Below are 16,079 nucleotides of genomic sequence, written 5' to 3'. Positions count from 1 at the left end.
TTAAATTTGGGGGCGGACATTAGCAACTTTTTTTCGACCCAGTCTAGTGTACCCGAAGTTTTCTTCAAGGTGTGTACATCCCGAACATTGAAATCAAATGGAGGATAATTCTTTCCAACAAGTGCATGATGACGCTCCGGCCAAGAAAGTACTTCAGTTGACACAGCAGTTTAGAAGCAGTGGAAGGTAGAGACCTCCATAGAGTTGCGAGAGGTAGGTGGAGGAAGACTTGACCTCTCATGGTGCTCCCAATCGCCGTCAGTTACCGTGAAACAGGGAAAGCTGGCGTGATTTGTTACGAAACTGCCAAAATCGCTATCGCATGATGAATGTTGATGATGGCGGATAAGTTGAGATATTTTCAAATATGGTGACAAGATCTATGCAGACAGTACCTATACGTTACTTGCGGGAGTGTGGACGCTCCGTTGACTGTTTAAGTGGTCATATCTTCGTCATCACTGCTGTCATACTCAGTGCAGTCCAATGCTTCTTTAACACACAGATACCATCCTACATACATTTTTTCCATTAGATAAAATGAAAAATACCTGACAAATTTTCTGAACTTGAATTGTAATTTTCTGAATTTAAATTTTAATTTTCTGAACTTTAATTGGAAATTTCTGAACTTGAATTGAAAATTTCTGAATTTAAATTGGAATTTCTGAACTTGAATTGTAATTTTCTGGTGTAGACACCCAATCTGTGTAGAGGAGAGGCCGAAGAAGTCCTCCACGGCATTGTACGCTTGGCCATAACTTTTTCATTACATGATTGCGACCTGTCATTTACTATGAGAGTCTTTTTAGGTGAACAGCTACACAAACAATAGGTAGATGACCATATTATCTCCATATAATGGTGCCGTCGTATGCATAACCGTTATACTTGAATATCTATGTATGTAAATATGGACTAAAATTAATATATTTCCTTTTATAGCTCATCTTTGATAACGTACATTTTTGAGGAAGCGCAGCGTCGACGTGTAAATTTTCGAGTTATCATTGTTGATTCACGACCATTTTGCGAGGGTCAGGAACTGTTGCGCCGCCTAACTGCGAAGGAAATACCATGCAGTTATGTTCTTATTAATGCTGTTAGTTTCGTGATGCCAGAAGCAACTAAGGTACTGCTAGGAGCACACGCATTACTTGCCAATGGATATGTAATGGCACGAAGTGGTACAGCACAAGTTGTGCTAGTAGCGCATTCATTCAATGTACCCGTTTTGGTATGTTGTGAAACGCACAAATTTAGCGAACGTTCACAGACGGATGCAATTGTCTATAATGAATTGGGAAATCCAGATGATTTAATACGTAGCGATAAATGTAGTTTAACGAATTGGAAGACGAAAGGAAAAATGGTACCATTGAATTTGATGTACGATATTACGCCACCCGAATTGGTAACGGCAGTTGTAACTGAAGTCTCTATTCTACCATGCACAAGTGTACCCGTGATATTGCGTATAAAACCAACGGAAATTGGATATTGAAACATTTGAAATCTGAAAAAGTGATGGTTGGCTTTTTTTTTTTTGATATCTCTAAAGCTGTGCATACTTGCATTTTCTTTCTTTGCAATTCGCATCGAGAATAAATATCTGGGATTTAATTTTATTTGTTTGAGCCAAGCTTAATAACGATATAAAGAATTTTAAATTTGATAATAGTTACGAGCGAAATTAATTTTTAAAGAAGTTACAGAATTGAAATCGCTTAATAAAATCTACTTACGTGAATTCTGAAATAATAGAAGAAACTGTTAGATTTTTTTCGTTCTACTTTGGGCGCTTAAGCTTTTATTATATTATTATCATATTGAATTATATATTTTAATATTCATTTCTAATAAATACACAGTTTGATTAAAACTTATGCAATCGTTTAATAGACAAGAAAAAAATAACGACTGATTGAATTGTACTTTTGTGTTTACATTTATTTAACAGTTATGTTTTTAAACTAAATAATTTATATATTATATACAGATATAAATAATAACTAAAATTACTTAGCAAATTTTGGTGTGAAGTGCTCTAGTTTCTTAAAAACAAACAAATTATATACATATGTATATAAATTTCCGTTACAACGAAAGTTTATGAAAATTGTGCATAGTTCGTTTAAAGATTTTGAATTTTTAACATGTACAAATCGACTGCTGAATGTAAGTTAACTCTGTTTCGGATGTCTGTTCGGAAAAGCTCCATTTATGAAATGTTCGAAGAACACCAATTAAATATAATTGACGGCCGCTATGAATACAGATAAGGTAGATATTCAAATACCGTCTGTGGAGCCATGAGTGCAGACCCTTAATCAACCCCAGGTTAATGTAGTAGTAGATATTGGCTTGGCCGCCGACACGCTGATTCAAAGTAGTCCAAGGAAACATACTTTTGAAATAGGACTATAGGGGATTCGCCATGATTGGAAATTCCGGCTTAGCAAGGTAAGGTACTACACAAAAATAAAAACCTTTACTTTTTTTCAACGTGTTATCTTTTGGAATACCACATTGGCGATGCTTTGCTCATAGCCGATTTACCGTGTATGTTCCCATGAAAGCCTCCTTGTACTTATAAATTTCGAAAGTAAGGCTTCTTTCCGCTCAGCAATCGGAAGATAAACCAATTTTTTTTTTTTTTTTTTTTGAAAATATTTATGTTAAAGAATATTTTTTTAGATCCTTTATAGCTTAGCAACTTCAAAATGGAAGACAGTAAAATGTGTTTTTTAACCAAGAAAAACAAAAAAAACAAAAACATATTTAAAAAAGGTTCCACACAATCATTGTGAATTCATACAAGTGGCGAATGTTTGATAAAAACGTTCACAATAGTAAACAGACTCGATCACATGTTCAATCACTGCTACAACAACAACAACAACATCACATGTTCAATAGTTCGATTACTTAAATCATTTGCCAATAGTGTTTTTTAAACATTTTTGTAGACGACTGGTATATTGTATTATTTACATATTTTTAAATCTTTGCTTAACTGGCTGCTCAAATTTAATCAATTAACTAGATTTTAGAAATGAATATTAATATGCAGTCTGATTTTCTGTATACACATTTAAAAGAAAAGCTGATTTGAAACAAATGGGAAATTCATGGCACTTCATTTAATAACCGCGAGCAAAAAACAAACCGATCTTCCATTCTCTGGCCATTCGCGGCAGCCTGTCATCTTTATTTGACAGGTAGTTATGGCAATGGAAGAATAGAAAGATTTTCCACTTGTGCGAATTCACAATGCACACAATTTTCTTCACTGTTTGCAGGTTTATTTTTCTATTTCAAACTATGTACTGTCTTACATGCCGACCTAATAAAACCGCACTGCGTTTTTTTAGCGCAAGCAAACAACCGGCGTTTTTTGCCCTTACCCAAATAAGCATGCGTTGCGACAATGTAAAGCATGTGTGCAAACGTCAAATATAAATGTCACGCAGAACAAAAATTGGAAATCGAGTTAGGTTTTCACGCAGCAAATTCAATTTGGGTTGCTCTCGTACAAGTTGTATGTGCATGAGACATTTTTGACAGAAAATGACTTGCGTGCGTTTATACTAGGTTGGCATGTTACTTACTGTCATCCAAGAAAAAATAACGAAAATAGGGACAGTATTTTATTTTATAACAAATTCATATACATAAGTAAAATTTAATTAACATATATGTATAAAAATGCTTTAATTATTGCAATAAATTGATTATGTGAAAGTTTTCTTCAACAATTAAAAAAAAGTAAAGGCTATTAAAATTTTCACAGAGTTTTCGAAACTTCAGCGCTATATAAAAGTTTCAATCAAATTATTTTACATTTATTTCGGTAACCCAAACCTATATTAAATTTAGTATTTAAATCAAATCAAAAACCCAATTATTGTAAATAATGTATATTTAATTAACTTTCTTCAATATTTGGAGGTCATTAAAATTCCCGGAGAATTTTCGTAATTGCAGATATGTATGAAAATACTGTGAATAATTTGAAATTATTTGGAGGAAGTTTTCGGAAAATTTTCCTGCAAGTGTATCAAAATTTCAATAAAAATTTGTACTAAATTATAGTTTTTTCTCTCTTAATTAAATTTAGTAAAATCAAATCAAAATAAACATTTTATTTTCAGAAATCTTTCTTCAAATCTCTGTTAAATTTTTGTTTGATAAATTTTTAGCCCTCATTTTGACGGATATCTGTATTGTCATATAGAGTACCAATGGGTCTGCCAATACGCAAAAGAAAATTTAACATAATTTCAGTTTAATTTTTTGATAACATTCTTGAAACTTAAATAAGGCATTCAAGAAAAAAAAAAAAAAAAAAATATTGAAATAAAATAAGCTTGTTATTTAACCTGAAAGTTAACCGATATCGCGCCATCGATTTTTCGATAGGATTTGGGCTCAGGAAAAAAGTATGTATACCCGTCCTACCCAAAAATGTCCGCTAAAAACGTTGTCGATAACAGTTTTTTGAAAAAAAAAAAAACATATGAAAATTGTTTTAGTGGGTCATGAAAAAAACCTTAAAAATCAAAAACAAAAATTTCGCAGGCTCGAAATTTTTTATTTTTGGGTATGCGTAGTGAACCTTTTTTTCCTGAGTCCAAATCCCATCGACTAATCGATGGCGCGATATCGGTTAATAAATTGACCAAGTCTATTGTTTTTATGTACGTAGAACATATATAACACTACGCTATCCACGTAAGGGTCTAGCTAGACCCATCAGTACTCAATACGAAATTTTTAGTGAAACCTTTAATTTAATAACTATAAAATTTTATAAATATGTATGTGCATAAAAAAGTTTGCTAAACTAAATAATCAAGGTATAGAAATAATGAATTCAAGTTCAATAAGGTCTGGTTAGACCTATCGATACAAATGAGTGTTAAGAAAGCTTTTTTTTTAAATATTAAAGTTTTAATTCATTTTGTGATTGGAACAGATGTTTACAGCAAATTCTTAATTTCTCATTGATTTCTTATTCAAATCTTAAAACTTTTCAATTTCGAAAAATTTTCTAAATTATTTATCAATCTTTTACACAGTTGCGATTCTTTTTAAATTAAGTAATTTAGAATTCCGAGATTGTAATGAAAACCGGACGAAAATTTTGGTATAAAATTTTTAAATTTTTTACAAACAATTTAAAGTGTTTGAAAATCTTTATGTTTCGAATTTTTCCAAAAACAAATTATGTTTGTGTGTGCAAATTTGATTGTGAATGCCTGTAAACAAACATAATTTTTAACTTCGCTTTTTTAATATTGGAGATGGAGACCACTTGGGTTCTTGTTTCTAAGTACAATACATTTTTGGGTTTTAAAGAAGAGCCAATATTATAGGCCGCTTCTTCGCCGCATGTAAGTTCTATGATATATAATTCTTTTTGTAAGCGATATTCCCAGCACGGAAATTTGTTGGTCGATAATTTGTTTTGCGCGTACTTATTTTTTATAAAATTTTCAAAATACAATTTATAAAAATAAAATACACGCTAAAAAACAACCGATCACAGACTAACAATATTGGTGTGAATACCGCTTTTGATGTTTTAAAGCCCATAAGCGGTATTTCATATAGATGCGTTTAACTGGATCTTATGAATTATCATTAAACTGTACGTATTTTTATGGAGAACGGCAGATTGAGTGACACTGGCGCCATTTGGCATGAAAAAGTAGCCAACTCCCAACTTTTGTTGCATGCAAAGCATAAGAAGTAGAATTTGAGATTTGCTTTTACTAAGGGTGCTTTCACACTTTGGAAGTGAAATTATTTTTCCCACTCGTTGGTACTTTGCTAACATTTTTCACAGTTAAAAACTGAAATTTAACAAATGAATACGACACAAAATATGTAAGCAAGTATTTTTCTTGTTTAGTGTGAATGTTTATAACAGTGCAGTCTGAAGTTCCTTTATATTTACAAACGCAACATCTTGGTTGACTGGGGCGATGTTACTGGCATGCATAAGATTGCGTTGAACGTATCTATATGAAAAACTTCATTGTGTCTCGGCCATTAAACGAACGTCAATTACAACATTTTGTTTTAATGAATTTAACTTGTCAATTACAAACATTTTAACAAATTAATATGCAAATGCGACAACAATGTGAGCCATGTGGTTTAATTTGTTGTTGTATTTGCATGTTAAATTTCTATCCGTATTTGGATCACGCAACATATATGTGCATGCCAACCCAACAAACATTTGGAGTCAAAAAAAGAGTCAGATACAGTCCTGATTCGGATTATTTACGCTCATTATGAGTCTGAAATGATTGTATTTCCCCTTCTATGAGCCTTATTTCATATATTATATGACTATAAATACGACTACAATAAGACTTGGTTATTAGGAATTGACCGTTCAGGGCGGATCTTGGATGCAGATCTGAAGCAAAAATATTAAGGAGAGAATCCTTTAAAAAACAGTTTTCATTTTTAACATGAAGGTATAGAAAGTGACATACCAGATGATTCCTGACATACCACAGAGGTTCTTCGGTTATATGATCGCAATACAGCAAAAAATAAGGTAAAAAACTTGCACTTGTGCATACGACAGTAATTACGATCAAGGCTCGAAGCGGAGGACAATGGAATTCCACAACGTATGTCAACGTTTTTGAATTTTATAATGACATCTTGTATAAGCAACATATCCAAATTTTCATTTTAAATAAAAAAATTCCAAGAAAAAATATAAAATTTGCGCCGAAACTATGTACATTTCTAAATTTTACGCTTTTTGTGCCTTTAATTATTGATTTATTTTTATTATTTCTGAAACCCCCATATTTATCTCATATTAGACTCCTATCTGACTCATAATTATGAGTGCTCCAAAAAGGTTCGAGGGGAAATGTTTGGTTTTTGTAATCCTTAAAATTCCAAATTTTTATTTTTGTTCAAACAATATAAACTATGTATTTATGAAAAGTTATATCACGTTAAATGCTATGGTAACATTTTAATAAATGTGTGGGTTCCCCCCATAAATTCAGAAAACAAAAATTCAAAAACACATTTTTTAAGAAAACATTAGTCGGAATCCTTTTTTTCAGAAAGCCAAAATTCAGAAGTCAAGACTCAGAAACAAAAATTCAGAAATCAAAATTCGGAAGTCAAATTTCAGAAGTCAAAATTTCAGAAGTCAAAATTCAGAAAGTAATCAGTCAGCAAAAAAACATAAAATTTTGCGCAAAATTTAATGTTTTTTTGCTGTCAGATTACTTTCTGAATTTTGACTTCTGAAATTTTACTTCTGAATTTTTTTTCAGCCTCGAACACAGCAACGTCGAAAGAAGGCGTTATATTCAATCGAATTATGGAATAATATCACCAAATTGGGTGAAGTCCGTACAAATAATTCCATCGAAAGGTGGCACCACGTCATTCAAAGTGCGTTTGGGACACACCCTAACATATTTAATTGCATAAATAAAATAAAAAACCAACAGGAAATAATAGAAACGAAACTGCAGCAATTTTCAGCAGAAGGTGAGCCATATCGGAAACGCAAGAAAAAATATAAAGACTTCGTTTTTTTAATACTGTAAATTCAAAAGATCACGGGTTCGAATCGAGCGAGCTCAAGGCCCAAAAATAATTATTTTATCATTATTATTGCTACGATACATTTTTTCTTAATTGAAACAACAAAAATTGTTAATACATCCCAGAGCACGGGAAAGTGTCAATAAATATGACACTATGGCATCATTGCCATGAAACAAGTCCAATTTTCACATCCATTCTGCAACAGATGTCGCAGTGCTGTGAATATCAATTGGCAAGAAACAGGGTAGAAGTAGAAATAATGAAGACAAACAACCGCTGTGATAGCTGAATGATTATAGCAGCGGCGCCTAAACGTTGCCGATGAAGGAATTTCGCAGTTGTCTAAAATTTTTTTCTTTCTTCTATCTTTATCTTTATATATATATATAAAAGTCACGTGTTATATTGCTTGTCCGCGATGGACTCCTAAACTACTGAACCGATTTTGAATTGGTTTTGCACCCAGTGTGTAGTTTGATCTAACTTGAAATATAGGATAGGTTATATCTCAATTTATAGTCGCAATATTATTGTATTGCAAATTTTTGTATATGTTAATACGTAATAAAATGTTACGTATACGCACCGGCACTCATATTTTCAGGTGGTGCGGCTATACTTCCGTGTAATTGGTTGGTGTTTAATTAAACATGAAGAGATGCGTCGGTCGATTTTGTTCAAACTTTCACACAAGTTGCGTATACAGGGTCTCGAGATATAGGACGAAACGTGGACCCGGGTACCCTTAGAATGTGTTTATAGTATATGGATAACAAATGAAAGATGTTGATGAGTGCTTTAGTAGGGGGTAATTTTCATACCCCTGGGTGACTAGGGTCTCGAGATATAGGCCAAAACCTGGGGCCGTGAATGCCTAGACGGTGTTTATACAATATGGATATCAAATGAAAGCTGTGGATGAGTGCTTTAGTACAGAGTGATATATTATAACGCTGGGTGAATAGGGTCTCGAGATATAGGCCAAAACGTGGACTCGGATACCCCTAGAATGTGTGGGTAAATTGGATATCAAATGAAAGCTGTTGTTGAGAGTTCTAAAGTAATTTTCATTGTGATATTCGATTTTGTCGCATCAACCTGGTAAAACTGATAAATATGCATGCGAAGCCGAAATAAAGACATGAATTAATAGTACCCACATACCTTTACATACGTTCAGTTCGATTTGCCTGAAATTTGGTATATAAATTTGCCTATATTAGTATTTACCATCCTTTTTTCCGGTAAGGAGACCAGAGACGAACTGAGACTGGGATTAGGACCGGGACCGAGACTCGGATTGGGACTGGGACTGGGACTGGAACAAAATACATACCACCCTCTGGGATAGGCAATAAGGAATGAAGAAGAATGAGAACTTGAGAGAAGAGAAAAGAGAGAAGGGGACTGAGAAAGAGATAGAATGAGACGAAGATGGAGATATACGAAGCGAAAAAGATGGAGGGACGGGTGAATAAAAGGATTAGGAAAAAGTGAAGAGGGGGAGGGCAGAGTTAGACGGAAAAAGCTTATTAAAATGTATGTAGATAGGCCAAATTTAGGGCAGAACAACGTCTGCCGGGTATGCTAGTTCTAATTTATATTTTTTTTAATTAAGAAAAAATTTATCATAACAATAATAATGATAAAATAATTATTGTTAAGCCTTGAGCTCCATACGAACCCGCGATCTTACAAATCAGTAGGCCGATATAACAACAAAAATTGTAAATTCATTTGAGAAAGATAATCGCGAAAAAAAAATAATTAATTACATGCTTGCTATTGCACACAATTCCAAATTTTAGATTGTACTAATTTTTCTTTATACATAATTCCTTCAAAATAAATAAACATTTTTGAATTTTGAGAAAAATCTAATGCTTTTTCTGTCGTCTGATTACTTTCTGAAATTTTGCCTTCTGAAATTTGACTTCTGAAATTAGAATTCTTAGTTTTGACCTCTGAATTTTGTCTTTCTGAAAAAAGGGTTCTGACTAATGTTTTCTGAAAAAAATGTATTTCTGAATTTATGGGGGGCACCAAATGTCTTCTTTCTTTTAAATCATAAAATTAAATAAATCAACATACCGCTTTCACGCCAGCCTACCAATGGGGTTCTTATCCAATGTTTAATACCTCTCTACACATGCCCTTTTAATAAGCTAAAAAACTCTACACAGCAAATATCCATCAAATATTATTGCATGACATTCGCGACGAAACACACCAAAGGAATTTTTTTTTTGTTGTTTCAGCGTTATTGCTTGCTTTGGCCAACTCCAATCACAGATTTAACATTTACGGGCTTGTCTTTTGTAAAAGTCGAAAGCAGGCACGACACACTGGTACTGGTTTGCCGCTATCCTGTCCGGGCAAGGCTATACTCTTATCGATGCAGCGTTCACAAAAGATATCGCCACATGTCCAGCAATGTGTCTGTTGAACGAGCAAATGGAGAGAGAAAAACGCATTTTATAAGATTGAAGTTAGAATCAAAATAGTTGGTTTTATGAGACTTCAAGATATTTTATCGATTTCGTTCTAGCATTGCTTTGTAGCAGCTATAGTAATTGATTATAATTTTTCTAGTGTTCAACCAAGCAGAAGCTGTTTGTTACTTGGACTTAATAATTTGGTGACCACGCAAAAATAACATTTATCAACCCACATCGACTAAGGAGGACCGCAGGAAAAGTTCACTGACTAACAGCCACTTTAGCAGCTTCTGAAGCGCTAAAACAATTGAAATAGTAGGGTCCAAATTGAATATTAATATGAATGTGAATATGAAGTCAGGTGTACCCTTTTTTTTGTGGAAATTTTGTGGCGTTTGGTAGGGCTACGATTCGTGTTAGTTAGCTTAGTCCGTGCTGCGATTTTGTTTAGAACGAAAAAGGCTAAAGAACTGATTCGGAGTGATAGTACAAGGTGGGATAGTACACGGCCGGTTCCTTCTTCCCGAGACTCATAATGATAACCTTAAAATTCATACACTTTGATGTTGCACACAAAGGCGTCACGTATTTCTCAAATCAAGTCAGATGCAAATCGAAACTTAGAACAGTATTGACCGCTTAATTTAAGTATGTTAAGGAAAGAGAGAGCACTTTGGGTTTTTAAAATGTGTGCAAGCGTGTGTTCTTTTTTAATATATTTGTTAAAAAAAAGCCACCGTGGTGTGATGGTAGGGTGCTCCGCCTACTAATTTTAGACATAAGGTTTTTCAATTAGAAGAACATTTTTCTAAGCGGGGTCGCCCCTCGGCAGTGTTTGGCAAGCGCTCCTTGTGTATTTCTGCCATGAAAAGTTCTCAGTGAAAACTAATCTGTCTTGCAGATGCCGTTCGGAGTCGGCATAAAACATGTAGGTCCCGTCCGGCCAATTTGTAGGGAAAATCAAGAGGAGCACGACCCAAATTGGAAGAGAAGCTCGGCCTAAAATCTCTTCGGAGGTTTTCGCGCCTTACATTTATTTATTTATTTTTAGTTAAAAAAATCACCGGCCGGGAAGATTTCCATCAGAACAAGCATGGTCAGAGATCTGTAAAGTAAAGAAGTTGCCCGAAAAAGGAGCACGACGCAAATTGGAAGAGAAGCTCGGCCTAAAATCTCTTCGGAGGTTATCGCGCCTTACATTTATTTATTTATAAATCCCTCGTCGCACAATCAGCGGTTGTCTACCAAACATATATGTGACTTGGAATCATGAAATGGACCTATTGTGCGAAAACAAGTTTTCGAGAATAACTCGTTTAAAACTTTTATTTAGCTTGACTGTGTAGCGGCCGGCCGTTGAGAACGAATTTTGTAATTAATTAAATTTAAGTAACTTCCCGATAAGCTGCAAGCTTGAAACTTGGGATATAGTTCAGAACCCGATGGCAATGCAACAATAATATCTCCGATAGGTGGCGCATGGGTCGAAATATTTCAAAAAATCGTATTTGTGGTCCGACTTGGCTTTAAATGCGATTTGTGAAAAAACTAAGGATAGAAAATTGCTTTGTTCCATTGGAAAGGGCGTAAAATTTCCTATAATAATCACTCAAAAAGTGAACAACGGTATTTTCGCACAATAGGTCCCTTTCATGATTCCAGGTCACATGAGTTGAAAAAGTGGTCAAATATTAGGCATTAAAGCAATGTATTACCACACAAAAAATGGAATTCTGCGTGTGCAATAAATTTATTTACTATACGGATTGTGCGTGTATGCTTTTCCGCTGACTTTTATAGATCAAACAAGAAAATTAACAAAAAATTTAAATATGTTATTCCACTTCTGAATTTTGACTGCTTTCTGCTTCGAACTCATACCTTCTTACTGAATTGATCGAACGGTGTTGAGCATGAGCAGGCTGTTACGCTGCGCATTGATTTCCAATCAACTGCGACAGAATTCAATTCTTCCTTTATACTCGCGGAGTCAATACGTTCGTTTAGCTGGAAAAAAAAATTTGTATTAGTTTAGTAAACAAAAAAGATCTTAAATGTTTTACTACCGAAAGATTGGCAAATGACATTTCGGCTGGCTTAAGAGGATGATCATCATCGGCAGAGGAAAGTTCACTCATCTTTTTGTCATAATTGTACCTTTAAAAGTTAAATAAAATATTGGTTGGAAGTTGATCTATAAAAAGAAACCAACGCACTTGTTATCATTAATCTCTGCTGATGCAGGTTCCTTAGAGGATTTAGGGCCGGTAGCATCTTGTATTTTCTTTGCTGACTTGGATATATAGTTTTTGAAGCTTGCAATGCGCTGTAAATAGTAAATAAAACAGTATTATTACTGATAGGATATTAGAATACAAATATTATTTGCACCTTTGTTAAATGCTGTACATGGTCTTCCAAGGAGTTGCAATGATCTTTACTAACAAGCAAAATATCGCTTAGTGGTTCACGTGGATGTACGCCACTCTCAAAACGACTAAACATGCCACGCCAAAATCTATGAACAAATTATGAAAAAATTATTATTTTCGATTATCTGAAAACGTTTCGTCGAGCTTGAAGCAAAGCAAAAAAAAAACAAAATTTCAAGGAGGTTAAAAAATGGGTTTATAAATGAGTTCTTAAAATATTTTAAATCATTTGCTCGTATAAATATACCAAATGTTACACTTACTTAATACATTGTGGTGCCAAGTTAGCTTTGATAGTCTCATCCACATCCGGCTTATACAATGGATTGATGTATTCATTTAAATGATTCGACATGAAGCCCCAAAGTGAAAATGTGCGTTCTGATAGCTTTAGATCGAGTCGATCCTTTTCACAATTGCCCACAAATGTACCAAATTGGCATGAATGTACATGGTCGTGTAGGATAAGTAGGAAACGTTCATTAAATTCAAAAGCATCACTACGCTGAGTCATCAACTGCCAAGTGCAATCTAAGAATTGTGTAAATATTGGTGAGACTTCACGTAGATCTGTTTGCACGTGACCGCAACGCTCACTGAATTTGTAACCAAAGGCCAGCCAGTCTTTTTCAATCAAAGCCTAAAATAACAAAACATTACTAACACACAAAAATAGGTAAACATCAGTGCGCTTACTTGGAATCCCTTAATAGTTCGGTGGTAGGGATCTAACATTAATGCAGCCAATGAGCAGACCTGTGCTGTACGATCCCATCCATCAGAGCAATGTACAACCACGGAAACACCTTTGTCAACAGCCGTTGCAATAAAACTAGGAGAGAGTACTACAACGTTAATTTTTACTTCAAAATTTCAAAACTGCTATAAACTTATATAAAATTTTGAGCCCAAAGAACGTTATGACATTGAAGTTGAATTGAGTATCTAACCCGGGCTAATCTGACATTTAATCATAACAATTCCCCTACGAACCGTTACTTCAAAAATACAAGCGCTATTACCTGGAAGTATACAAAATGGAGCGAATATTTTTTAACCAGCCAGATGATTCCAATGAATTTAAAAATCCACTCATTGTTGGTGTCTTTTGTTCGCACGCTTCAATTAATTTTTGCAAACTTGTACGCTGCACGTGTATATTTTCAATACCGAGAAAATGAAATTTGATATTTTCATAAAATGCCTCGTTTTCGTAACCTTTGCCTGCTGCCCGATTAGCCATTGCGTTAATCTGCAAGGATGTACACAAATAACATTGATTATTTCTAATAAATTATTACTTAGTCTTCAATTTGGTTGTTAACTTAAGAACACTTAACTCGAGATATTAAAAAGGGGATAACCCTGCTGCAACTAGAAATAAATGCCATAGAAAAAGTTGTGAGATAATTCAGAAAACAACCGCGAAATATTCCTGAAACTAATGTCTAAATGATGCGAGGAAACTCTCGAAATGATCACGAAAGCAATGCGTAGTTAACCCCGGAATGGTTTCAAAATGATCCTTAACTAATCCCGAAAACAATCTCGAAATAGTTCGGAAATTATCAAGAACACCATTCTTGAATGATGCAAAGACGGTCCCGAAATGATCTAAAGACAATACTGAAATATCCGTAGATATTTCCGAAATTATCTCAAATTGATCAAAAAAAAAAAAAAACAATGCATACATACAACCGCAATGATCCTTAAATTTGACCTAAAACTGCTCCCGAAAGCAATCCCTTAATTGTTCCGAAATTATCTTGACCATCATCATGGAATGACCGAGAAAAAGTCTTAAAACAGTTCTGAAATCATCAAACAAAAAAAATTGTGAAATGAACCAGAGACAGTCTCGAAATGATCCAAAAATAACACCGAAATGTTCCAGAGATACTCCCAAAATTATTCAAAATTGATCAAATGGAAAGCAACGCGTAATTATTAGGCACTTAAATAGCCCCCAAGTAATCTTAAACATGATCCTGGAATGATTCGAAAATGGTCCACTAGTTGTTCCAAAAGTATTCTTCAAACGATCCTGAAATAGTCCCAAAGACATGCCGAAATGGTTATGTTAGATTGAACTGTCTGCTCCGTGAACGAGTCCATAGTGTTAATAGAAGTTTGCTCAACAACCAAACTGAAACCCCATATCAGAAACCAGGACCCACATGTGTAATTAAATAGCTCCGTTATTTGGCAAATACTAGAAACTTTCTAGGACTGGTGCTGTTTGCTGCATCTAGAATGTAGACCTGATAGATGTGCCACAAAACGCGCTCCATCGTTTCCTCCTCCAAGCCGCACTTTCCACATCTGCTAGCACCGACAAGGCCTAATTAAAAAGCATGTAAGCCGAGAAGGCAGTGCCAAGTCAAAATACCCAATGATAAGAGTAACTTTGTTAGTCTAAGGTTGTAAAACCTGCACATGATCCCGAAACGGACCAGAAATAGTCGCTAAATAATGCTGAAGGTTTCGAAATGATTCCAAACACCCTAAGTAGTACCAAAATTATCACGCCCGCTTTTCAAAATTTATTTAGACCTGGATTACATGAGCCTTATACTTAATATCGTTAGATTAAAACAAGTAAGGAAGGCTAAGTTCGGGTGTAACCAAACATTACATACTCAACTGAGAGCTTTGTAGACAAAATAAGAGAAAATACCATGTAGGAAAACGAACCTAGGGTAACCGTGGAATGTATTTGTATGACATTGGTATCAAATGAAAGGTGTTAATGAGTATTTTAAAAGGGAGTGGGCCTTAGTTCTATAAGTGGACGCCTTTTCGAGATATCGCCATAAAGGTGGACCAGGGGTGACTCTATAATGTACTTGTACGATATGGGTATCAAATTAAAGGTATTAATGAGGGTTATAAAAGGGAGTGAACCTTAGTTATATATGTGAAGGCGTTTTCGAGATATCGGACCAGGGTGACCCAGAACATCATCTGTCGAGTACCGCTAATTTATTTATATATGTAATACCACGAACAGATTCCAAGGGCTTTTGATTTCGCCCTGCAGAACTATTTCATTTTCTTCTTCTGAAGACGAATCTATACCAGGTGGTGGCAACGCAAATTCAATCAATTCGCCGTGCAGGTGAATGTCAAGTCAAAAGAAAATTTTCATAACTTTCGATTAACTGACATTTTGTTGTACAAGGCTTTGTATGGAAAATTATCAAGAAGAAGCAATCAGCTGATGGGATAACAACACCTGGTACTGAATTCGCCTTTCTTCTACTTAATATGGTAGGTGTCAAACCCATTTTACAAAGTTTTTGTCTAAGGTTATATTTTGCGTCAAAGAACGAATCCAATCACCATATTTCATCCCTTTTTTCGTATTTGGAATAGAATTATGGCATTTTTTTAATTTTTCGAAATATTCGATATCGAAAAAGTGGGCGTGGTCATAGTTGGATTTCGCCCATTTTTAATACCAAGATAAAGTGAGTTCAGATAAATACGTGAACTAAGTTTATTAAAGATATATCGATTTTTGCTCAAGTTATTGTTTTAACGGCCGAGCGGAGGGACATACGGTCGACTGTGTATAAAAACTGGGCGTGGTTTCAAACGATTT

The 16,079-nt window shown here is 34.5% G+C and overlaps 2 protein-coding genes across 9 annotated transcripts in view; one reads left to right on the top strand and one right to left on the bottom strand.

Moving 5' to 3' along the window:
* eIF2Bdelta (eukaryotic translation initiation factor 2B subunit delta) overlaps positions 1-2,776 on the top strand; it is a 49,773-nt gene extending 46,997 nt beyond the window's left edge. For all 5 annotated transcript variants that reach the window (XM_067775205.1, XM_067775208.1, XM_067775206.1 and 2 more), the window contains one exon: positions 946-2,776. In XM_067775205.1, coding sequence (XP_067631306.1) covers positions 946-1,504 — 559 coding nt within the window. In that variant the 3' untranslated portion in view covers positions 1,505-2,776. The remainder of the gene's footprint in view (positions 1-945) is intronic.
* Positions 2,759-16,079, bottom strand: part of Mtmr6 (Myotubularin related protein 6) — a 93,280-nt gene continuing 79,959 nt past the window's right edge. For all 4 annotated transcript variants that reach the window (XM_067775201.1, XM_067775199.1, XM_067775200.1 and 1 more), the window contains 8 exons: positions 13,495-13,724; positions 13,169-13,304; positions 12,736-13,112; positions 12,432-12,558; positions 12,257-12,366; positions 12,107-12,197; positions 11,922-12,047; positions 2,759-10,041 (listed from right to left, as the gene is read on the bottom strand). In XM_067775201.1, coding sequence (XP_067631302.1) covers positions 9,904-10,041; positions 11,922-12,047; positions 12,107-12,197; positions 12,257-12,366; positions 12,432-12,558; positions 12,736-13,112; positions 13,169-13,304; positions 13,495-13,724 — 1,335 coding nt within the window. In that variant the 3' untranslated portion in view covers positions 2,759-9,903. The remainder of the gene's footprint in view (positions 10,042-11,921; positions 12,048-12,106; positions 12,198-12,256; positions 12,367-12,431; positions 12,559-12,735; positions 13,113-13,168; positions 13,305-13,494; positions 13,725-16,079) is intronic.

This window comes from Eurosta solidaginis, chromosome 3, assembly GCF_040869045.1.
Source record: "Eurosta solidaginis isolate ZX-2024a chromosome 3, ASM4086904v1, whole genome shotgun sequence".
NCBI classification, from domain to species: domain Eukaryota; kingdom Metazoa; phylum Arthropoda; class Insecta; order Diptera; family Tephritidae; genus Eurosta; species Eurosta solidaginis.
The sequence above is the reverse complement of the archived record's forward strand: the minus strand, read 5'-3'. Positions and strand labels throughout refer to the sequence as shown.